This window comes from Sycon ciliatum, chromosome 5 (assembly GCF_964019385.1).
Source record: "Sycon ciliatum chromosome 5, ocSycCili1.1, whole genome shotgun sequence".
NCBI lineage: Eukaryota > Metazoa > Porifera > Calcarea > Leucosolenida > Sycettidae > Sycon > Sycon ciliatum.
Genome location: NC_088647.1, coordinates 18,123,506 through 18,148,734, shown reverse-complemented (window position 1 = coordinate 18,148,734; position 25,229 = coordinate 18,123,506). Strand labels below are relative to the sequence as shown.

At 49.8% G+C, this 25,229-nt stretch overlaps 3 protein-coding genes across 5 annotated transcripts in view; 1 reads left to right on the top strand and 2 right to left on the bottom strand.

The window, feature by feature from the left end:
• The window catches only part of LOC135817913 (uncharacterized), a 68,054-nt gene that overhangs the window by 5,616 nt on the left and 37,209 nt on the right, over positions 1 to 25,229 (top strand). The window lies entirely within an intron of this gene.
• Positions 3,252 to 8,029, bottom strand: LOC135816855 (uncharacterized). The gene is made up of 5 exons (XM_065329955.1): positions 7,248 to 8,029; positions 5,221 to 5,264; positions 4,677 to 5,027; positions 4,168 to 4,485; positions 3,252 to 3,967 (listed from the first exon to the last, which is right to left on the bottom strand). Exons 1-5 carry the CDS (start codon positions 8,027 to 8,029, stop codon positions 3,561 to 3,563), a joined length of 1,902 nt encoding a protein of 633 aa, XP_065186027.1. The 3' UTR covers positions 3,252 to 3,560.
• On the bottom strand, positions 20,115 to 21,868 carry LOC135817911 (uncharacterized). Its single transcript, XM_065331209.1, has 3 exons — positions 21,571 to 21,868; positions 21,062 to 21,379; positions 20,115 to 20,861 (listed from the first exon to the last, which is right to left on the bottom strand). Exons 1-3 carry the CDS (start codon positions 21,707 to 21,709, stop codon positions 20,458 to 20,460), a joined length of 861 nt encoding a protein of 286 aa, XP_065187281.1. The 5' UTR covers positions 21,710 to 21,868; the 3' UTR covers positions 20,115 to 20,457.

The window sequence follows — 25,229 nt, the reverse complement described above, 5'->3', positions numbered from 1 at the left end:
GATTTGATCGACTGCCTAGATGGACAGAAGCTATTCGATATGCACAACTGTACATGTATGCACATGGCCGTTACCAAAATAAAAAATAAAATAAAAAATAAATCCGACCGACCGACCCTGGTACGGATGAGTGAAGTGACCCGAAACAACGAATTAATTCTAGGTGGCCTAAGAGTAAGATGCACTTTTTACCTGAGTCCTGAGTGAGTCGTTGGTAGTCGATAGCAATGCCTTCTCTACAGTGCAACGGTTGTGGCTCATCGAGCACAGCTCTAAAATTTGTCTCCTGCCTGCACACGCTGTGCGTACCCTGTCTGCAGAACAGTATTTCGTTTGACGGATCAATCAAATGTCCGAAATGTTTGTCCATGACTCCACCGCCTGTGGGTTTCGAGCCATTGCGATCGCTCCCTAATTCTGTGGTCCCTGGAGATTCTGTAGCGGGAGACGAGACGCAGGGGAAACCCTTGTGTGAAGAGTGTGGAGATGACACCAGAGCCAGCAGCGGGTGTGAGAACTGCCAGGTGAAAATGTGCGATGTTCATGCTGCTGCTCATCCATTATTCAAAGCCACTAAGGGACACACCGTCAAGCCTTTGTCCCAAGTGGAGCGAGCCTTGTCCTCTGCAGGATCGACCAGCAGATCTGCTACACAGCACAGGTGTGTGATGCATACAAGTGAGTTCGTTAATAGATTCTGCGTGCAGTGTAACCAGTTGCTGTGTCCAAAGTGCAAGCAGGCACATTCACACAAGAAAGATCATCAAGTCTTGGATATAGCCAGTGCTGGTCAAAAGACTCGCGATATGCTAGCAGATAAGCTTGGCAGCAGTACATCAACATGTGATGGCATCATAGCCCAAGCATTGAGCAATGTTCAAACAAACATTCAGAAGCTCAATGACCAAACAGAGCAGGCGTCGGGAAAAGTCAACCAATTCTTCAAACTGCTGATCGAGGCAGTTGAGAAGCGCCAAAATGATCTCCTTGCAGAGCTGGATGACATGCGATCCAAGAAGATGCTGTCATTGGAGGAACAACAAAACCGACTTCAAGACTGTGTATCGCAAGAGGAGAGTGCATCGGATATTGTGAAGTCATTCACTGACGATGTTGAGCTGCTCCGTATATGGACATGGGTCGACGCGTCATTGAACAAAGTGATGCGAACAGCTGAAGAAGAAAAAGTGCCATGTGTGTCCAGTGGACTTGTGTTTGCCAGCACTGACATCACACAACTACTGAATGACATTGGCAAGTCTGGTACTGTACTGGATGTAGCTGATCATGCTGTACTGGATTGTCCAGACAAAGCCACGACTCGTGATGATGTCATACTTACTGTTGACATGACGTCATCACCTGATGCTGACCCTCCCAGTGCTACCAATTCTCCTGGGTGCAGTGTGAGTCAGGATCAACTCGACAACATCGGACTGGAGATTTCCGTATGCAATCTTGACGTGGACGACTTTCCATCTGTGCGTACTCGCTGTGAATCATTACCTGGCCGTGTAGAGATTGGAAGTGATAGATTGGCAGCTGGTAGCTACAGTGTATCGGCTATGATCGGCAACAGGCACATTCAAGGCAGTCCACAGGAACTCATAGTAACATCTACTCCCAGTACTTCCAGTCAGCCACTGTTTGATAACAGTCGATGTGGTAGTGGATTGAAAATCACTAATGATGGTCGCACACTGAGTACTACCGGTGGTAGTTGGTTATCAGCATGTACCACACCTATGGTGACTGGTACTGGTAGCAGTACACTGAAGGTGACGATTGACAAGACTAGACTTGGTGATATCTTCCTCTCCGCCTGTTCAGCCAGTAATCCAAACCTGGAACACTGCCAACAGGACAAGGCACAGTGTTTTGGTTGGTACGGCTTTTGTGATGGTGAGTACCACACCGGAAGAGCCCTTGGTCAACGGTGGCAAACTGGTGACATCATTCATCTCACAGTTGATCATGATCGTCACACTCTCACTGGTAGACACGAGAAAACGGGCGCCACAGAAACCATCCCGAACGTCACAGGTAACCTGTATTGGATTGTGACACTCCTTGGCAGTGATGAGCAAGTGTCGGTGGAGTGAGAAAGAAAGAATTGACTTAATGACAAAATTCCAATAATTTTATGAGCTGGACCAATCCACCAACAGCGGCCACCGCGATGTAGTCAGCATTGTTTTGGACAGAAACCAACTCCTCATTTGCTTGCTTTCTACTCGTCCTCAGTCTGCCTCGAGCAAAGCCCTTCCAGTTCCTGCTGCTGCTGCTGCTGCTGCTGCTAGTTCGAAGTACTTGTGTCTCTTTCAACTACAAGCCAAGCTTGATAGTTTTGCTGCTGCCTACTTGCTTTCTCCTCTCTTGGACAATAATTATAGTAATTGCATAACAAGTACTTCTACAATATACGCTCATATCACAAACATTGGAAGAAAAACAGTTTGTATCCCGAACGTATTCTCGCCACAATCATCAGTGGCAAATCGTGACTAAAGTGAAATAGGAAACAACATTAGGATGTACATTTGGAAAAGACATTCGATCCGTAGCAAATGCGAAAGGTCCCTAATGACTGTGCCGATCGGATGTGTAGATGTGCTGAGAGAAGCTGTCCCATTCCTTGCTGCTAATTATTATTGACTCAACATCCGAGTTTCAAATTACACATGTGATGAGCCGTCTCGAACCATGCGGCGAAACGTACGTCGTGTGAAACTACTTGTTTTGAAGACAACTAGTCCAGTACAATGTTATGCATTAGGAGTACTGTAGTCTGCAGGGGTTTGGTGTTCGGTTCTGTACAACGCTTCCTCTTCTGTACTTATCTTTAATATCTCTGAGCCACCCAAGTTGGGTGCTGTACTGCTTTGAATTGTAGTTAGACCGCTTTGTCAAGTATCTTACAGGTCTCGGGACTTTAGCCTGCACCCATCTTTTTAGGGCTGTTGGTTTGCGCTTCGGAAATGTTTTGGAGCTAGTAGTCAGGTCATCGAATTTCTTAGAGCTCTGTCAGTTGTGAGCCTAACAGTTAGTTGCTGCACATTCTGCCTGTATATGCTTCAAGTAGTACAATTCATGTATATAGTTACAGTGGTAGACACTGGACAACTACTCTTAACTCCTATCCATATGTCCCTTTCCCTTCTACATTAATAAATAACTTGTATTGGCTGAACATCCCAATACTATCCTTTCTTATCGTTATTCAAGGAATCCTTTGTCACAAATTTTACAAATGAGTTGTGGGCCGGAGCTTGCGGGCCAGTACTTGTTTTGAAAGGCTTATGCTGTTCATCAAACTGGAGGAAAAACAGCTGAAACAATGATTATGTGGATACTTCTTGAAACCATAACACATGAGATAAGTATGCGATCACGCCAATCAGTGGCGTGAGTGCCTGATAGTGAGGTACCGGGAATATTTTATGAAGGATTAACGATAGAGATCTGTGGATGATGTCATGATGGAATAGTAAAATTCTAGTTCAGATTAAATAGTACTGATTGGGTGATTTCTTGTATATAATGTTGCCTGAAGTATTCCTTTAGACATTGTGATGAAGTTCTGTTCTGTTTAGCAGGCTAGACGTGCCAATGGTCTGTGCGGTGTTGCCGTGGTCGTTGTGTGCACTGCACCGAAGCAGGCGCGGGTTGACACCCAGGAAGCTGGCGGCGCTCACTTTCACCTTGCAGAGCCGCACGTCCTCGCCATGGTGCTTGATGGCACGGCAGCCCAGCACTCGACGCACCCAGGACGCGTGTGCGCGAGGGGACAGCTGCTCGCCGTCGTACGTCCACTGCACCTGGTCGTTGCGCGGCAGTGGATAGCCGGTGACGAAGCAGCCTAGGATCCTGCGCGTCCCTGAATTCGCACCGCTCGTCGTGGACACTCCCATTGCCGAACAGTTCCGGAAGCGGCACAGCACATCCTGGATTACTGCTGTTAGAGGTCCTGTGGACAGGTGAAATACAGAGAAGAATGCGAGAACTTGTGAGTTATAGCGAATCTCAACAATATGCAGAGGCAAATACGTATGCAGGAAACTGGCACGTGATGTCTATGCGAATCAGCATGGTTAAAATTATGCAACCTGGCGTGTTCAAAAGAATTTCCACTAGAGATCGTCATGCACTCAGTGTGAAAGAACTTACGGGTAACATTGAGTTTGAAGCACGACTGCACCGGTTGCTTTTGTGCAGCACCGACACGTATACAATGCTGGTCATCCTTGAGAGGCATGACTTGGTGGTTGCGACGGTTTGACAGGCGAATGTGATTGTGGGCCTTCGGTGAGCTGTTCGTTCCACGCGCCTTGATGAAGTCGGGTGCCTGGATGTGCACGTCGGCTACTGGAATGGTCGTGTTGCACTTTGCACGCATGCTGTACGCCGTCGGTGGTGCCCGGTGGGCATAGAACGCATATGCCTTCAGTGCGACGTCAATCACCGGTGGACATTTGACATCCAGACCTATGGAAGCATCCGCAGAAAGCAGAACTGGGTATTAGTGCAAAGTGAAAGGATGAATCATGAAAAGTGTAAAGCTATAGAAATTGTAGCTTATGGTAGACTTTCTATTGTATGGGAAAGCAATAAACAGACTTATTAAGTCAGTATAATTCGGCTGTAAGCTGATGTCTATAGTCTCGGGCAAGACTTACTTGTTGTGAGGACTGTTCTCTGGCTTGACCGGGTCTGCGATCCACGCTTCGTCGTAACCGTGATCCGGTGCTGCTGGTGCGGCTGCAGGTTGTCGAACGAGACGGAAGTCTCGCCGGAGAGCACACGCTTGCCGTACATGAAGTCATGACTCACAACCGACACCTCGGTAACGAACGGTGTCCGCGCGCCGCCATTGCCCTCGCCGTCGCTCAGCAATGTCCAGCTGTACGTGACGGCGTTGTCCGTGCTCTCCACGCTAGTGATCACCGGCTGCGGTGGCGGATCCGAGTGCACCGGCTTATTAAGCGGCCACTTCAATGCGATAGCACGAGCGCTGCTTGGTGCCGAAGCTGTCCGTCAGCAGGCAGTGCTCTCGGTTTTGGTCCAGGTTGACGCGCTCAAAGTGGATCAGGAAGCGGTAGCCGTAGGCGTGGGCTCTCGCCGTAGCCACATGTGGTGCAGCTGCTCCTGCAAGTGCGTGGTGCTGATGGTGGTCAGAGGGGCCACGTCTACGTTGCACGTCACCGTTGCTGAGCCGCCCACCTCCAGCCTGGTCACGTCCGGTGTGCACGATACCTGTGCCGGTTCTGTATGTACAACAAAAACCAAAAAAAGAATATGCGAATTAACACAAAATACCTACATACTTTCGGATTTTCTACCTTTCATCTCCTCAAACTGATGAAGTAATGCACATGATTTGCGAGCATGCATTGGTTTCCAACATATTTCTGAATACGGACACTGGCACTTTGCATGTTGAAGCAGGCTGTGTGTAGGAGTGGCGAAATACTATTTTTAGAACACTTCCCTGCTTGATAGCTGACTAGCAATCAACTATAGACAAGTGGCCAATCAAGATATCAGATCAGGCCGGACTAACTTGCACCCAACAGTTGGAAAGATCGCATTTAGCAACGGGTATTGATGTGGATATCAACTGTGTCCGTCTCTGTGGCCCTTCGCTAAACGCAATTCCAGAGGGCACGTTCTTTCACTGCCTTTTGCCTTTGGGAGCGATTCCGACAGACGAACCTTCACATGCGCCTGCTATGCATTGTACTGCTTTGTTGCCTCGGGGTCAAAGTTTATCTCATCGGAACCAGCGAACTTCCATCGCACTCCACAAAGTACACAGTCATACATGTAGCTACTCACTTCGATCGCACTCAAGCCAGGCAATGTGATTTCCCGGAGGAATGTTCGAAATTGTAACGCGGACGTTACTAGTACGCCCTACTCGTACTTACCTACATAATGTATTATATAACCCAATGCTTGTCGCAACCACTATTTCAATACCAGTACAATACTAGTATTAGATAAACCTTGTTATAGTTCACACATGTTGTTAGTTTGACTGTTTCATGCTGTCAAACTAACAACTAGTACTTATCCGTATCAGAGGGTGCCGGGTATCATACAGGCGTAGGAATAGGGCCTTTGTAAATAGCTGCCGTTCTTTGCCAGTACGGTGATGTTTCTGTGGGCTCTTTTACCTAGGGGTTTTTGTCTCTTTTTCGTGCTCCAGTTGATTTATACTTTTTATTTTGTGTTAAATACTAGCATTTAAATTGATTTTTGTACTTCAAAGTATTTTACTGAATTTGAATTTGTTTGTTGATATGTGCAATTCATTTTTCCCGCACAAGAGGCTTTACTAGTACTTACCTGCGGAGGCATTGGTTGTGAGAGTTACCACCTCACCCTCGCTGTTAGGCGCTGCATCTGCCACCCTCGTATCACAAGCATGGTGGTGGCCTGGCACGAGCGAAACTTCCTAAGCTGGCAGAGAGCCTACAGGTCCAGTCTGTTAACACACACACACACAAACGCGCACGCGCTCACCCACGCACGCACACGCACACACCATTGACCATTTGACGCCCATCGCCAGAGGCAATGATAGTGGTGCTGGGATTGCACCATTCAACAGCTTGATAGTATAATTAGGCCCTTGATAGAGATGAAGACCTTGCCGCGGAGCCGATTGGAATCCATAACGTAATGCATGAATTCCACTGATAGACGACGACATTTCTGTACAACTTTCCGCTTGACACGGTTCTCCTGTGGAGTGTGGCGAAAAGAAAGACCATTGGCAAGCAGTCGTCCATGTCACGGAGTGCATCCACAAACGTAGGGTAGCGCTCACGGACGATGTGACGCACACACACCTTTGGACCTTCGGATGCCCATTGCTCCGTGCAATGATAGCATCAGGAGTTGCAGTATTTCCTGTGGCGAGTTAGATCGTTGGGCCGACGGAAGTCCCTGCCACAGCCGCAAATGAACACTCTAGGCTTTGGCACAGCCGGCCGGGGACGATTGCACATGAGGCGCCAGTCTCGTCTGTCCTGCGCCAAGTCGCACCAGTCACCTGTCACGCACCGAGCACTCAGATCAGCAGCGGCGATGTCCCTCCAACGTTTCTTGGGACCATGTCTGGGCCTTGTGTTGAGTCCCTCAGCATGCACGCACGCACACACACACACACACACACACACACACACACACACACACACACACACACACATCACACACACACACACACACACTTTGACCTTGACCTTGCCCATTGCGTAGCAATGATAGCGCATTGCTGTTTCTCCAGTCCACGACAGAATGACTGATGGTGTTTCAGGTCTCCGCTTCGACGGAACATGAGGCCGCAGGCGCAACCGTAGTCAGCAGCAGAGGGTGCCTTGGGTGGTCGACGGGCAATGGCACGCCACTCCAGACGGTTCTGGGTTGCATCGTACCATCCACATGTTGGTACCGGTGGATCAACCGACGCAAAGTCATCCATAATGACGTCCCTCCGCCTCTTGCGTGGACCATGCGCGGGGCGCGGGGCAGGCAGTTCACCGAAGAGAACACACTTCGGCAACCGGTGATCTTCCATCCGTACCACGTGTCCAAGCCAGCGCAAACGGCGTTCCCGAACGATGTGACCAGTGTCCTCAGGCCCTCCAAGGGTCTTTGCATGGGCTGTGGACGTTGCGTGGGTCTCCCATTGCTGCCGTCGCGACACTCCAACGATAGATCTGACACATTGATGGTGGAAGAGGTTGAGGTGCCGTAGGTCCGGAGCCTTCGTTGTCCAGGTCTCCGCGCCATACAGGAGAGTAGAGAGCACCACGGCAACATACACGCGACGACGACACTGCAGACTCAGTGACCGGTTCTCGAACACGGCTTGTTTCAAACTACCAAAGGCTTTGGATGCCTTGCCAATGCGGGCCTGGACGTCATGGGAGGACAAACCATCGCGGTGTATGGCACTGCCAAGATACGTGAATGATTCCATAGAATCTATGGCTTCACCGTCCATCCAGTGCCATTGGCGCATTCGTCGGAGTGTTCAGACACACACACACACACACACACACACACACACACACACACACACACACACACACACACACACACACACACACACACACACACACACACACACACTCCATTGTGCATAATATTATTATAAACAAATTGATCATACCTGGTGCCTTTGGCAATGCTGCTGTGGGCTTTGCTCCTGCGTCCTGGGAACGATAATCCTGCTCATTCAAAGTGCTACGTATTTTGCTGCTAGCACTGAGATGAACGGCTGCTGAAAATGTTATTGCGTCTGCGTTGTTGTGACTGCTTTTGCTACGCTGCCTGCTCTTCTTGGCATTGCTGCTGGCTACGAGTTCTGGCAAGAGTCCATAAGCTCTTGCAGTCTTCTGTCTTCAAGGCAATTGGTACTGCACTGGCAGAATTATTAGAAGCGAAAAAGACATCATCGAAAGAAGTAACTGTTACCATGGTTACTCAAGACTGCACTACTGGGTCGCCATGGTCCCGGCGAAGTGTCTCGCTCGCTCTCCTTGCCGTAACCATGGTAACCAGGTAACTAATTACTTACTTTGCGCTGGTGCCGCGCCAGTGCGCCGTGGTGGCCGGCTATAGTATAGTACATGACTATAGAGTATAGTATCGCTAGGCTCTCGCGGCTCGTGTGCGCGTTTCTGGTTGCCATGGTGCAAGAAATTCGGCCCTCCTAGACCATGTAGACCATGATGTAGACAAGGTAGACCAGCGTCCCTTTACCATTGTTTACAGTTTACTAATACTACTAGTACTATCAAGAGTCCATAACCCAAGAGTATGCAACTGTGATCTCTTTTCTATGGGCCAGATGCGCGGCGCGCTGCCTTCATTAGACATTACATCATTCAGCTGCAGTCCGCGCACTGCGGAAAATCAAACACCGCACTTTCCCTCCAGTTTGAAATGAACTTTCGTACGGAACTGGAGAGTGGAGTTCACGCGCAGAGATTGTGTAGGTACTGGAACGAATCGAGCAAAACGGATGGGCTCGTGCGAGAAATTGAGAGTTTGAATGCATGCTTTCAGAGCGTGATGATTCACTGACTAGTGATGAAGGCAAGTAACTTAGTTACGTAATGAAGGCAGCGCGCCACGCATGCACCCATAATCACTGCACAGTTGCATACTCTTGGGTTATGGACTCTTGGTACTAGTTCATGTACTAGGCTTTACTTGTCTTTAGCCTTTTACTTTTTAGTTTTAGGCTAGCTTTACACTTTAAGGGCCGATTCCCACTACGGTACCGTGAGTGCCGTGCCGTGAGTACCCATGGTGATTTGCTCACGTGAGGGGCAGTTTTGGCGCGAGTTCATTCCGTGGCTCCTGCCGTACCGCGCCGTGGACATTCCGGTGCCGAGGGTCTCTGGGGGGTGGAAATGGCATGCCGTGGTATTCCGTGAGGTCGAATGCAGTGAGTAGTAGGTATTTTACTACTCCCTGAAAGGAAGTTTTTTCTTTCTTTTGTATTTGTGGTACGAAGTTTTTTCTTGGCTTTTGGCTTTTCGATTGGTTGATTCTTGAGCTTTCTCCAGTCATCTCCCCCGCTATTTTCCCTCAGGACCAAAGTCAGAAATTGATAAAAATGGTGATCCGGCCTGCCGACGGAATGCACGGAATGATTGTGCGCAGGTGTAAATCACTCTCAGCTTCAAGCTCGTACCGTGGGGTACACGTGACCTACCCAAATCGTCGGCACGGCACTCACGGTACCGTAGTGGGAATCGGCCCTTAAGCCTGTAAACCCGGTCACATGGTCACCGTGGCCGTATACGCGTATGGTCACTCAAGTCAAATAATTGGTTGAGTCTCGAGACTCTGAAAAATCCGAGCTAGCTGAAGGCTAGCTACTTCTTTTGTACGAGGTGAATAGCAATTTCTGGACATGAAAATAAAATAGAGGCCCACTGGCTGTGTGTTTTACATTTTTCATATCTTTTTGTATCTATTGTATGGCTTAATCCTTCATCTTTCCAAATATATGACAATTGCTCATGCTGTGACCCCAGAGACTTTATAGGAGGATGTTTTCGACAAGCCAATTGTTTGGCCTAAATTTCAGTGTATGGAATTCTGGACATGAAAGTAAAATAGCGTCATCCATCCTATACTGCACCATTTTTGTTATTTTTTCTATTGGTGGACTGCAGTTGGCCTCTTCCCACATCCAGCCAACAGGTCCAAGACTATACAGCGTCTGAAGTGGAGTGCACATGGGGAAGCCAACGATTCGTCCATTACTTCCTATTTTACTCAAAATTCGAAATTCTCATGCGACATAGTACCACAAAACTCGTTGAAATGCCTCCCAAGAAAAGGCTATCAACAAGGCACCGACACGAGGAGAAACTACAACAGCCCAGCTGTCAACTACAACAAGAAAAAACTTCATCAACCTGACTGACTTGACTCTACACGCGACGAAAAATTATTTTACTCGAAATGTCCAGAAATGTGCAATGTCCAGAAATAGCAATTCACCTCGTACAATGCCAAACTAGCCAGTACTGTGGCAGTAGAGACTAGAGCACACTCACTTTGATTTGAGGGATTTGATGGGCTCAGATCTGACGAGCATGCATGGCGTGTTTCAAGCATCGTGCCTTCATGGATGCTGTACAACTAGTGAACTACAGTACAGTGCAAGTAGATCTGCAAAATTAATACAAAAACCTTTTGTAGCGTGAGCTATAATCATTGATAATTTGCCTATGCCTATGGCTATGGTGCTCGAAGTGTTGACCACTAAGGCCGCGGTCACACATGAAAAGCTTGCACCGCTTTTGCGGAGGTTTTTTTTTTTTTTTTTTTTTTTTTTTTTTTTTTTTTACTATATTCACATAACCAGCTCGAAAAGAATAAGGAAAGACAATGGTACGGAGACTAGGACAAACTGACAAGTAATGAGCAGGCGCTGTGCCTAGACGCAGCAGTGATGGTGGGGCATTGATGACTCTGCCGACCTGAGGTCTCGGCGTCACGGCCAAAAACACGCACCAAAAACAATGAAAAAAGAAGAAGATAGAGCTGTACAGGTAAGAAAGATGCAAAAACCCAAGGCTTAACACGAGCGATTGTGGGGGAGAAACTGTCTTAGCGTCATACTATTCATAGGGAATCGACTGCCCAGAGCCAGTTTGTGCTGCGAAGATGGCGGTAAACATTCGTTTTGAATGATTGCATTCTCTTGCTGTGGGGAGGCTGGGATAGGAGAGCGGCAGGGAGGGAGTTCCAATCGCTGATGCTGCAGTGTGGGAACGAGCGCTTCAGTGCCAGCGGGGCAGATGCAGGCAGCTGGTGTTGGAGCTGGTGGTCATGGCCACTGACAGCACCGTGCTCGCTGCGAGTTCTGGGGTTGGTAGAGATGATGTGGCGCGGTGGCAACACAGAGAGCAGCTGCGGAGGACCAGGCAAGTAGTGCAGCTTGTACAGGCAGGCAAGCGAGGCAACAGTGCGGCGGATGGCCAGGCTGGGTAGGTGTGCCCCAGGGCCGATAGCATGAAGCGCGCGGCGCTGAACATTGTTCAGACGCTGGAGGTGGCTCTGCGCAGCTCCCATCCATACAAGAGGCGCATACTCCATGACTGGTCGTACGAACGCCTTGTATACGGTCGTCCGGCCGGCGGGGGTGAGTATGTGGGCGGCTCTGTTTAGGACCCCAAGCCGTTGGCGTGCACGGGTGGCTACGGAGCGTAGGTGATCGCTGAAGGTCAACTTGGCGTCCACCTTCACACCAAGGAGGGTGATGGTGGTTGTCTCGGGCACCAGTGTGCCACCAAACAGGAGTGGGGGGAGATCTAAGCCGGTGCGTCTGAGGGTGGCTGTCATGGCCTGGGATTTGGTCGGTTCAAACATCACTTTCCATGTATGACCCCACTCGTGCAGTCGGTCAACGGACACCTGCAGTGACTGCGCGGCGACTGTTGGGGTCTGCTGGGAGGTGACTAAGCTGTACAAAGTTGTATCATCAGCATAGGCTTCCAAACTGGCGCCGTCAGCGAGAACATCTGGCGCGTCGTTGACGTAGGCCAGGAAAAGCGTTGGTCCAAGGATGCTTCCCTGGGGGACTCCAGCGGAGGTCGTATAGGTGGAAGCGGAACTACCGCAGCCGCTTTGGCGGACCACACGATGCAGCGGTCACGCATACATGTAGACTACTGTGCTCCTCAACGCTCCGCTTTGGCGGAGAGAATGCAAATGCAGCACGTCCTATGAAATTTTAGATGTTCTTGTCCGAGTTGAAGCGACCTTCGCTTGTACAAGTAGAGCTATCGTGGATCGCTGACAGGCTGCTGAATGTCTCCTGTCAAGTACACTCCCGGATTTGGGGCGCATTCACTGCGGCCCAGTACAGGTGTATTAGAATATTGCTAGTTTGGTTTACATCAATATCAAATTCAAATAGTTGTATACAGTCAACTTCGCTAATAACGACTGCGGATATAACAACAATTCGCGAATAACGACAGAATTTCCATGCCCAGAGCAAAGTCCCATCCCACTGTAATACATATAATGAGACTTCGGGTATAACGACACTTCGCGAATAAGGACACCTTTTTGACGCCCCGCCGAGTGTCGTTATACATGTAAGCGAAGTTGACTGTAGCAGGGTGTCGTTGCCTCCTTCTTGTCCGAGTTGAAGCGACCTTCGCTTGTACAAGTAGAGCTATCGTGGATCGCTGACAGGCTGCTGAATGTCTCATGTCAAGTACACTCGTGGATTTGGGGCACATTCACTGCGGCCCAGCACGGGTGTATTTGAATATTATTATTAGTTTAGTTTACATCAATATCAAATTCAAATAGTTTTATAGCAGGGTGTCGTTGCCTCCTCCATGATCCATCATCGACCCAGCGACTGTTTGTTTGTTTGTTTGTATTTATTTTGATTCGCAAGTTCAAACGGGCATGGAACCCAATAACATGAAAGCGAATATGAAAATCATAATGAGAATGAGAATTCAAATACTTTAATCTTCAACGTGGAGTCAGCGGTACATCAGAGGGAGATCGGGTACAACAGAAAGAGAACAGAAAAAAATCAGATTTCGCTTGTCGACATCTACAGGGCGCAGGTATAGGGGATTACCTGCGTGCGAAACTGCCGAGCGTGATGGATGGCACGGATGTCGCTGGGGAGGGCATTCCATAATACAGCACCCTTGCAAGCAAAGCGCCCCCGCCCCGCAACCGAACGCGAAACTGGCACGCACAGGCCCATGGCAGATTGGAGCCGAGTAGGGCCGGGTGCAGCGGGGGTTAGCAGGGCTTGCAACTCTGGACTTGCCAGTGCATAACGACAGCGCCACACCAGGTATGCTAGCTTCTGATTGAAGACTTCTGCCACACGGAACACTGCAATGCGCTCCAGCAGGTCGCGGTCAGACGACCACGGAGGGCGGCCAAAGACAGCACGAGCCCCGCTGTTCTGCAGGACCTGTAGACGGTCGAGGTACCTTCTTTGCAGTGAGCTAGAGTACGCGTTTTAGGCATACAGCAGGTCAGACATGATCAGCGATCTAAAGTAGGTCATGCGTGACTGGTGATTCAGGCAGCGGCGCATTCGCCAGAGTGCTCCGATCTTCTGCGACACGCGTGCAGAACATTTGGCAATGTGGGCGTGCCAGGACATGCCGGAATCGATTGTGGCGCCAAGATAACGAGCACTTGGCACACTAGGCAGTGAAGTGTCATGGCAGACGACCTGTAGATCCGCTGTGTGCTGACGGCCGGCAGGAATTGGCACGACTTGGCTCTTGCCAGCATTGAGGACCAGGCCTCGATCCTTCAGCCAGTCTGCAAGGATTGAAACAGAAGCAGATAAGACATCGGATACCTCCTGCTAGCTTGAACGCCGAGGGCACATGTCCGCACGACAGCGAGGCATTGAACAGGCTAGTGATAGACGGCGCCAAGACGTCAGAGCAGAGTTTGAGGACTGCCCCTGGTACGCCATCGCTGCCTGTTGCCTTCGCGGGATTAACTTGCTGGAGTAGCCGTTCAACAGCACCGATACTGACGTGTGAGAACTAGGGGAGGGAAGTGCGGGGTGGAGGCCCGAGGGGAGCAGACAACATTTGCGGTCGACAGTCATCAGTAACCACCTTGTGGAAGGCTGAGGCGACATCTTCGATCGTACAAGAGGGTTCAACATGGGGACGGTCTCTACAGGTGACTTTGTCAATGGTACGCCAAAGCTTCTTGGTGTTTCCTGCGTTTGCTGTACATTGTCCCTGGAAGTAAGTGTTTCGCTTCTGTCGGTATGCATTTCTAGCTTCCGCACGGGCGCGCTTGAATGCAGTGTGGAGCGCAGCGTTTGCTTTGTCTCCCCGCCACCGCCTATGCAGCCGATTCTTGCGCTGGGTGAGCTGGAAGAGGTGCCGATCCGACCAGGGTGGTAGCTGCTTCCGCTTGGCAGAAGAACAATGGAGAGGAGCATGCTTGTCGAGGATCGCCAAGAGTTTGTAGTGCCAAATTGACCACATGTCATCAACTGTAGTGTTCGGGGGCCAGGTATCAAGGTGTGCTGCATCAAGGTCGTCTCGGAAATCAGGTATGTGGATTCTACGTACGTTGCGGAATGGCTTCCTCGAGTTACATGCTTGTCTGGGCGCTTGAACGTGCAGGCCCAAGAGGACCTGAACGGCATCATGGTCGCTGAGGGTAGACGGCACTACAGCGCAACTCCGGGCATCATCGCAACTTGTGAGGATCAAATCGATGATCTTGCCATTGGGGCACTGGGGTGTGGTCCTAGTGGCAGTTGTGACCAGGTTTCTGAGGCCACAAGATGCTACCAAATCTGAGAAGCGCTGATAGTGCGGGGATGTTGTGCCGGCTCCGACATCGACATTGAAGTCTCCAAGCACAGTCATAGATGGTGTCAGCAATGCTGCTTTATGAAGCGCTCCATCAAGTCTTTCCCAATAGGTGACTGTTGAGTCGGGCGGGCGGTACATGCAGCCTATGAGATGCTGGCGACCACGTCTGTTTACCGAAATCCAGGTGCCTTCAAGGCCGTCTACGTGGAGATCAGGACGGTGAGACACAGGGAGCGTTGATTTGTAGAAAATGCATACTCCTCCTCCCTGGCGGCCATAGCGGTCGCAGCGGACAACACAGTAACCAGGAATGTGGATATCATTATCAGATATGGTGCTGTTCAACCACGTCTCGCAAAGGGCAAATACATCCCACATATGCAGGTTAATAAGGTCTTCTAGCTCTGCGACCTTGTGTCGAAGACTGCAGATGTTTAAGAAACCGACCCGCATCTCACCCAGTAGACGCAGCTGTGGTGCGGGGGGTTGCACAATAGCGCGAGGGAAAAATGAATTGGCATTGGGATTAAGAGTAAATGTGGTAATATTAGAGAAGGAAAGGGGGCATCCTGACATAAGACTGCACCAAACACAAAACAGAAAGTTTACTTATCTACTTAGCGGCTGCTTCTGCGGCTGTTCACTCGATCAGACACTTGCTGCATCTCACTCGCTGAGGCTTGGTGTGCCCAGGCGACTTGAGGGTCCGGGGATGGGGGACGCGTGCCGGTCAGAACTTTGGGAGTGAACGTATGTTTTCCTGTTGCCAGGACAAAACCAGCCTCATCTGGAGACGAGTGGCCAGCTTTGCCACGTGCTTTGGGAAATGCAGGCATGACGGGTGTCGTGACCAGGGCCTGCAGGCGCGCTGGATGGGGCACAGGTATTTTGGACGGCAATGTTGTGCCTACAGGACGGGGTTGCTGGGATGAGACACCGCTCTCCTGTGGAGGCGACTGCTGACGCTGCAGCTCCTGCTGTGGAGGCGGCGAAGGCTGCTGCTGGCGCTCCTGGTCCTGCTGGGTGTCTACGTGTACGCATTCTGCATCGTGTTGCTGTTGCTGTTGGCTCATACTGACAGAGTGAACTGGATGTGCGTACAATCGGGCCCCAGTGCTGCTGGCTGCAGTCGCCTTTTTCGGGCAGTCTCTGGCCATGTGATCAGAAGCATGACAGCGAAAGCAGGTCTGCTGTTGCCCGCGGTGGTACGTGCGGTGCAATGTACGGGATATGCGTAGTTTGCACGGTACGGGTTTCTGGAGCACCACAAGTGCACGTCGAGTCCCCGTGAGGATTTTTACGCCCTCATGGGTGAGGCTTTCTCTCTCAATTATCCCGACAAGTTGCCCAAACTCAGCCAATGCTGAGGCAATGTGACCGTCATGCAGATTGGGTGCACAGCCATACACAAGGACATGACACGAAGACAGTGAGCCATCACCCGGCAGGACACTCACCCGCTCTCCTTTTAGTTCCAGTCCACTCTCCACGAGACGATTTGTAATGTCGAAATTGGACAGGGTGAGAACACACACCCCCGGCCGGCTCTGAGGATCGATCTGGATGACCAGAGTTAGCTTTCAAGCTCAATTTTTTTTTTTTTTTACTGCGTGGATGCCTGCAGCTGCAGTGAGGGTGTGGCAGAGTACTCTGCTACTCCCTGGTTGCAGTCCTAGTGTTGCATACTCTGGTGGACGTATTGCTTGGAGAGAGAAGGAGAGAGTTGGAGATCGTCCGCGATCGGGGCCAATGACTCGTTGGGAGACGGATTCGGAGTTATTCCCTCACCAACTATCCACTCATAACGATGCAGTATTGCTTGCGAGATCTCCAGAACGTACAGTTCATTGGCAAAGAAGAACAATATGAAAACTGAATACCAAACGGCAACCAAACAACACCGGCAGAACTCAGTGCAGAAGTAGCACACCAAACTCCAAAGCCATCAGGTTACGCCAAAGCGGATCCGCGAAAGCGGAGGGTCCGCTCGCATTTTTTTGGCGTAGCGAAATCCAAACTTTCCGCCAAAGCGTAACTTACGCCTCCGCCGTTGCCGAGGCAACGGCGGAAGCGTAAGTTACGCTTTGGCGGAACCGCCAAAAAAGTGCATGTGTGACCGGGGCCTAAGTCTGTCTAATGGGAATCAAGGGTCAAGATACCTACATGAAGATGCACTTTTTACCTGAGTCCTGAGTGAGTCGTTGGTAGTCGATAGCAATGCCTTCTCTACAGTGCAACGGTTGTGGCTCATCGAGCACAGCTCTAAAATTCGTCTCCTGCCTGCACACGCTGTGCGTACCCTGTCTGCAGAACAGTATTTCGTTTGACGGATCAATCAAATGTCCGAAATGTTTCTCCATGACTCCGCTGCCTGTGGGTTTCGAGCCATTGCGATCGCTCCCTAATGCTGTGGTCCGTGGAGATTCTGTAGCGGGAGACAAGACGCAGGGGAAACCCTTGTGTGAAGAGTGTGGAGATGACACCATAGCCAGCATCGGGTGTGAGAACTGCCAGGTGAAAATGTGCGATGTTCATGCTGCTGGTCATCCATTATTCAAAACCACTAAGGGACACACCGTCCATCCAATATCCCAAGTGGAGCGAGCCTTGTCCTCTGCAGGATCGACCAGCAGATCTGCTACACAGCACAGGTGTGTACTGCATACAAGTGAGTTCGTTGTTGGATTCTGCGTACAGTGTAACCAGTTGCTGTGTCCAAAGTGCAAGCAGGCACATTCACACAAGATAGATCATCAAGTCTTGAACATTGCCAGCGCTGGTCAAAAGACTCTGGATATGCTAGCAGATAAGCTTGGCAGCAGTAAATCAACACGTGATGGCATCATAACCCAAGCATTGGACAATGTTCAAACAAACATTCAGAAGCTCAATGACCAAACAGAGCAGGCTTCGGGAAAAGTCAACCAATTCTTCAAACTGCTGATCGAGGCAGTTGAAAATCGTCAAAATGATCTCCTTGCAGAGCTGGATGACATGCGATCTAAGAAGATGCTGTCATTGGAGAAACAACAAAATCGACTTCAGGAGTGTGTATCGCAAGAAGAGACTGTCGCAAATATTGTGCAGTCATTCACTGACGATGTTGAGCTGCTCCGTATATGGACGTGGGTCGATGAGTCATTGAACAAAACAATGCAAATAGCTGAAGAAGAAAAAGTGCCATGTGTGTCCAGTGGACTTGTGTTTGCCAGCACTGACATCACACAACTACTGAATGACATTGGCAAGTCTGGTACTGTACTGGATGTAGCTGATCATGCTGTACTGGATTGTCCAGACAAAGCCATGACTCATGATGATGTCATACTTACTGTAGACATGACTTCATCACACATTGCTGATGCTGTCCCTGCCAGTGCTACCAATACTTCTGCATGCAGTGTCAGTCAGGATCAACTCGACAACATCGGACTGGAGATTTCCGTATGCAATCTTGACAATGATGACTTTCCATCTGTGCGTACTCGCTGTGAATCATTACCTGGACGTGTAGAGATTGGACATGATCGATTGGCAGCTGGTCGCTACTGTGTATCAGCTATGATTGGATACAGACATTTGCAAGGCAGTCCACAACAACTCACACTGACACCCACTGCCAGTCAGCCACTGTTTGATAACAGTCGATGTCGTCGTGGTTTGAAGATCACCAATGATGGTCGCACACTGAGTGTCGATAGTACCAATGGTACTTGGTCATCAGCATGTACCACACCTATGGTCACTGATGCTGGTAGCAGTACTCTGAAGGTGAGGATTGACAGGACCGCTGGTGGTCACATGTTTCTCTCTGCCTGTTCATCCAGTAGGCCACAACTGGACAATTACCGACAGGACCAGTCGCAGTGTTTTGGTTGGTACGGCTATAGTGCACATAACTACCATACCGGAATTGCCCTTGGTCAACCGTGGCAAACCGGTGACATCATTTATCTCACAGTTGATCATGATCGTCACACTCTCACTGGTAGACACGAGAGAACGGGCGCCACAGAAACCATCCGGAACGTCACAGGTAACCTGTACTGGATTGTGACACTCCTTGGCAGTGATGAGCAAGTGTCGGTGGAGTGAGAAAGAAAGAATTGACGTAATGACAAAATTCCAATAATTTTATGAGCTGGACCAATCCACCACCAACGCCACCGCGATGTAGTCAGCATTGTTTTGGACAGAAACCAACTCCTCATTTGCTTGCTTTCTACTCGTCTTCAGTCTGCCTCGAGCAAAGCCCTTCCAGTTCCTGCTGCTGCTGCTGCTGCTGCTGCTGCTGCTTGTTCGAAGTACTTGTGTCTCTTTCAACTACAAGCCAAGCTTGATAGTTTTGCTGCTGCCTACTTGCTTTCTCCTCTCTTGGACAATATAGTAATTGCATAACAAGTACTTCTACAATATACACTCATATCACAAACATTGGAAGAAAAACAGTTTGTATCCCGAACGTATTCTCGCCACAATCATCAGTGGCAAATCGTGACTAAAGTGAAATGGGAAACAACATTAGGATGTACATTTGGAAAAGACATTCGATTCGTAGCAAATGCGAAAGGTCCCTAATGACTGTGCCGATCGGATGTGTAGATGTGCTGAGAGAAGCTGTGCCATTCCTTGCTGCTAATTATTATTGACTCAACATCCGAGTTTCAAATTACACATGTGATGAGCCGTCGCGAACCATGCGGCGAAACGTACGTCGTGTGAAACTACTTGTTTTGAAGACAACTAGTCCAGTACAATGTTATGCATTAGGAGTACTGTAGTCTGCAGGGGTTTGGTGTTCGGTTCTGTACAACGCTTCCTCTTCTGTACTTATCTTTGATATCTCTGAGCCACCCAAGTTGGGTGCTGTACTGCTTTGAATTGTAGTTAGACCGCTTTGTCAAGTATCTTACAGGTCTCGGGACTTTAGCCTGCACCCATTTTTTTAGGGCTGTTGGTTTGCGCTTCGGAAATGTTTTGGAGCTAGTAGTCAGGTCATCGAATTTCTTAGAGCTCTGTCAGTTGTGAGCCTAACAGTTAGTTGCTGCACATTCTGCCTGTATATGCTTCAAGTAGTACAATTCATGTATCTAGTTACAGTGGTAGACACTGGACAACTGTTCTTAACTCCTATCCATATGTCCCTTTCCCTTCTACATTTAAAATTAATATTGGCTGAGTATCCCAATACTATCTTTTCTCATCATTTTTCAAGGAATGCTTTGTCACAAATTTTACAAATGAGTTGTGGGCCGGAGCTTGCAGACCAGTAATTATTTTAGCCTTATGCTGTTCATAAAACTGGAGGAAAACCAGCTGAAACAATGATTATGTGGATACTTCTTGAAATGATAGCACATGAGATAAGTATGCGATCACGCCAATCAGTGACGTGAGTGCCTGATAGTGAGGTACCGGGAATATTTTATGAAGGATTAACGATAGAGATCTGTGGATGATGTCATGATGGAATAGGAAAATTCTAGTTCGGATTAAATAGTACTGATTGGGTGATTTATTGTATATAATGTTGCCTGAAGTATTCCTTTAGACGTTGTGATGAAGTTCTGTTCTGTTTAGCAGGCTAGACGTGATGAAGTTCTGTTCTGTTTAGCAGGCTAGACGTGCCAATGGTCTGTGCGGTGTTGCCGTGGTCGTTGTGTGCACTGCACCGAAGCAGGCGCGGGTTGACACCCAGGAAGCTGGCGGCGCTCACTTTCACCTTGCAGAGCCGCACGTCCTCGCCATGGTGCTTGATGGCACGGCAGCCTAGCACTCGACGCACCCAGGACGCATGTGCGCGAGGGGACAGCTGCTCGCCGTCGTACGTCCACTGCACCTGGTCGTTGCGCGGCAGTGGATAGCCGGTGACGAAGCAGCCTAGGATCCTGCGCGTCCCTGAATTCGCACCGCTCGTCGTGGACACTCCCATTGCCGAACAGTTCCGGGAGCGGCACAGCACATCCTGGATTACTGCTGTTAGAGGTCCTGTGGACAGGTGAAATAGAGAGAAGAAAGCGAGAACTTGTGAGTTACAGCGAATCTCAACAATATGCAGAGGCAAATACGTATGCAGGAAACTGGCACGTGATGTCTATGCGAATCAGCATGGTTTAAATTATGCAACCTGGCGTGTTCAAAAGAATTTCCACTAGAAATCGCCATGCACTCAGTGTGAAATAACTTACGGGTAACATTGAGTTTGAAGCACGACTGCACCGGTTGCTTTTGTGCAGCACTGACACGTATACAATGCTGATCATCCTTGAGAGGCATGACTTGGTGGTTGCGACGGTTTGACAGGCGAATGTGATTGTGGGCCTTCGGTGAGCTGTTCGTTCCACGCGCCTTGATGAAGTCGGGTGCCTGGATGTGCGCGTCGGCCACTGGAATGGTTGTGTTGCACTTTGCACGCATGCTGTACGCCGTCGGTGGTGCTCGGTGGGCATTGAACGCATATGCCTTCAGTGCGACGTCAATCACCGGTGGACATTTGACATCCAGACCTATGGAAGCATCCGCAGAAAGCAGAAATAGGTATTAGTGCAAAGTGAAAGGATGAATGATGAAAAGTGTAAAGCTATAGAAATTGTAGCTTATGGTAGACTTTCTATTGTATGCGAAAGCAATAAACAGACTTATTAAGTCAGTATAATTCGGCTGTAAGCTTATGTCTATAGTCTCGGGCAAGACTTACTTGTTGTGAGGACTGTTCTCTGGCTTGACCGGGTCTGCGATCCACGCTTCGTCGTAACCGTGATCCGGTGCTGCTGGTGCGGCTGCAGGTTGTCGAACGAGACGGAAGTCTCGCCGGAGAGCACACGCTTGCCGTACATGAAGTCATGACTCACAACCGACACCTCGGTGACGAATGGTGTCCGCGCGCCGCCATTGCCCTCGCCGTCGCCCAGCAATGTCCAGCTGTACGTGACGGCGTTGTCCGTGCTCTCCACGCTAGTGATCACCGGCTGCCGTGGCGGATCCGAGTGCACCGGCTTATTAAGCGGCCACTTCAATGCGATAGCACGAGCGCTGCTTGGTGCCGAAGCTGTCCGTCAGCAGGCGGTGCTCTCGGTTGTGGTCCAGGTTGACGCGCTCAAAGTGGATCAGGAAGCGGTAGCCGTAGGCGTGCGCTCTCGCCGTAGCCACATGTGGTGCAGCTGCTCCGGCAAGTGCGTGGTGCTGATGGTGGTCAGAGGGGCCACGTCTACGTTGCACGTCACCGTTGCTGAGCCGCCCACCTCCAGCCTGGTCACGTCCGGTGTGCACGATACCTGTGCCGGTTCTGTATGTACAACAAAAACCAAAAAAAGAATATGCGAATTAACACAAAATACCTACATACTTTCGGATTTTCTACCTTTCATCTCCTCAAACTGATGAAGTAATGCACATGATTTGCGAGCATGCATTGGTTTCCAACATATTTCTGAATGCGGACACTGGCACTTTGCATGTTGAAGCAGGCTGTGTGTAGGAGTGGCGAAATACTATTTTTAGAACACTTCCCTGCTTGATAGCTGACTAGCAATCAACTATGGACAAGTGGCCAATCAAGATATCAGATCAGGCCGGACTAACTTGCACCCAACAGTTGGAAAGATCGCATTTAGCAACGGGTATTGATGTGGATATCAACTGTGTCCGTCTCTGTGGCCCTTCGCTAAACGCAATTCCAGCAGGCACGTTCTTTCACTGCGTTTGCCTTTGGGAGCGATTCCGACAGACGAACCTTCACATGCGCCTGCTATGCATTGTACTGCTTTGTTGCCTCGGGGTCAAAGTTTATCTCATCGGAACCAGCGAACTTCCATCGCACTCCACAAAGTACACAGTCATAGCTACTCACTTCGATCGCACTCAAGCCAGGCGATGTGATTTCCCGGAGGAATGTTCGAAATTGTAACGCGGACGTAACTAGTACGCCCCACTAGTACTTACCTACATAATGTATTATATAACCCAATACTACTCGAAACCACTATTTTAATACTAGTACAATACTAGTATTAGATAAACCTTGTTATAGTTCACACATGTTGTTAGTTTGACTGTTTCATGCTGTCAAACTAACAACTAGTACTTATCCGTATCAGAGGGTGCCGGGTATCATACAGGCGTAGGAATAGGGCCTTTGTAAATAGCTGCCGTTCTTTGCCAGTACGGTGATGTTTCTGTGGGCTCTTTTACCTAGGGTTTTTTGTCTCTTTTTCGTGCTCCAGTTGATTTATAATTATATTTTGTGTTAAATACTAGCATTTAAATTGATTTTTGTACTTCAAAGTATTTTACTGAATTTCAATTTGTTTGTTGATATGTGCAATTCATTTTTCCCGCACAAGAGGCTTTACTAGTACTTACCTGCGGAGGCATTGGTTGTGAGAGTTACCACCTCACCCTCGCTGTTAGGCGCAGCATTTGGCACCCTGGTATCACAAGCATTGGTTGTGAGAGGTACCACCTGTCCTCACCCTCGCTGTTAGGCGCTGCATTTGGCACCCTGGTATCACAAGCATTGGTTGTGAGAGGTACCACCTCACCCTCGCTGTTAGGCGCTGCATCTGCCACCCTGGTATCACAAGCATGGTGGTGGCCTGGCACGAGCGAAACTTCCTAAGCTGGCAGAGAGCCTGCAGGTCCAGTCTGTTAAGTGTTAACACACACACAAACACGCACGCGCGCACCCACGCACGCACACACACACACACACACACACACACACACCATTGACCATTTAACGCCCATCGCCAGAGGCGATGATAGCGGTGCTACGGCAGAAGCCATATCAGATTGTGCTGGGATTGCACCATTCAACAGCTTGCAAGGCTGAAGAATTGACCTCCACTATCCAGCCTGGTCTACACCAGACAGCTATGAAGTGGCTTGGCCAGTGAATCCCTACTTTTTGGTCTTTTTCTTTTTTTTTCTTTTTTTTCCCGCACACACATCATACCACATACTCCGGCATGCACTGGCAATTTAAGTCGGCATCAACTAGCTGGGCCAACTCCTCATCTTGCTCTGCCTCCTCAGTCTCCAGAGCAGTTTTGGGAAGAGTAGCCAGCTGATGTGCCAGAGATTCAAACACCTTGTCACTCTCTGCTCCTTCTCCATCTTCTGATGGTGGGAATTCAGATAACATATGTGGATAGTGTAAGTTCAGCGATGGGAAGAGCTGGTAGTTGATAAAACCCAGCAGAGTGGTGTACAACTCCAAATATGTCAACATGATCCGGAAGTCAATGTCACTTGGCGTATGCTGGGCAAACTGATGTGCCCATTGCTCCGCGCAATGATAGCATCAGGAGTTGCAGTATTTCCTGTGGCGAGTTAGATCGTTGGGCCGACAGAATTCCCTGCCACAGCCGCAAATGAACACTCTAGGCTTTGGCCCAGCCGGCCGGGAACGATTGCACATTAGGCGCCAGTCTCGTCTGTCCTGCGCCAAGTCGCACCAGTCACCTGTCACGCACCGAGCACTCAGATCAGCAGCGGCGATGTCCCTCCAACGTTTCTGGGGACCGTGTCTGGGCCTTGTGTTGAGTCCCTCAGCATGCACGCACGCATGCACGCACACACACACACACACACACATCACACACACACACCACACACACACACACACCTTGACCTTGACCTTGCCCATTGCGTAGCAATGATAGCGCATTGCTGTTTCTCCAGTCCACGACAGAATGACTGATGGTGTTTCAGGTCTCCGCTTCGACGGAACATGCGGCCGCAGGCGCAACCGTAGTCAGCAGCAGAGGGTGCCTTGGGTGGGCGACGGGCAATGGCACGCCACTCCAGACGGTTCTGGGCTGCATCGTACCTTCCACATGTTGGTACCAGTGGATCAACCGACGCAAAGTCATCCATAATGACGTCCCTCCGCCTCTTGCGTGGACCATGCGCGGGGCAGGCAGTTCACCGAAGAGAACACACTTCGGCAACCGGTGATCTTCCATCCGTGCCACGTGTCCAAGCCAGCGCAAACTGCGTTCCCGTACGATGTGACCAGTGTCCTCAGGCCCTCCAAGGGTCTTTGCATGGGCTGTGGACGTTGCGTGGGTCTCCCATTGCTGCCGTCGCGACACTCCAACGATAGATCTGACACATTGATGGTGGAAGAGGTTGAGGTGCCGTAGGTCCGGAGCTTTCGTTGTCCAGGTCTCCGCGCCGGACAGGAGGGTAGAGAGCACCACGGCAACATACACGCGACGACGACAGTGCAGACTCAGTGACCGGTTCTCGAACACGGCTTGCTTCAAACTACAAAAGGCTTTGGATGCCTTGCCAATGCGGGCCTGGACGTCATGGGAGGACAAACCATCGCGGTGTATGGCACTGCCAAGATAC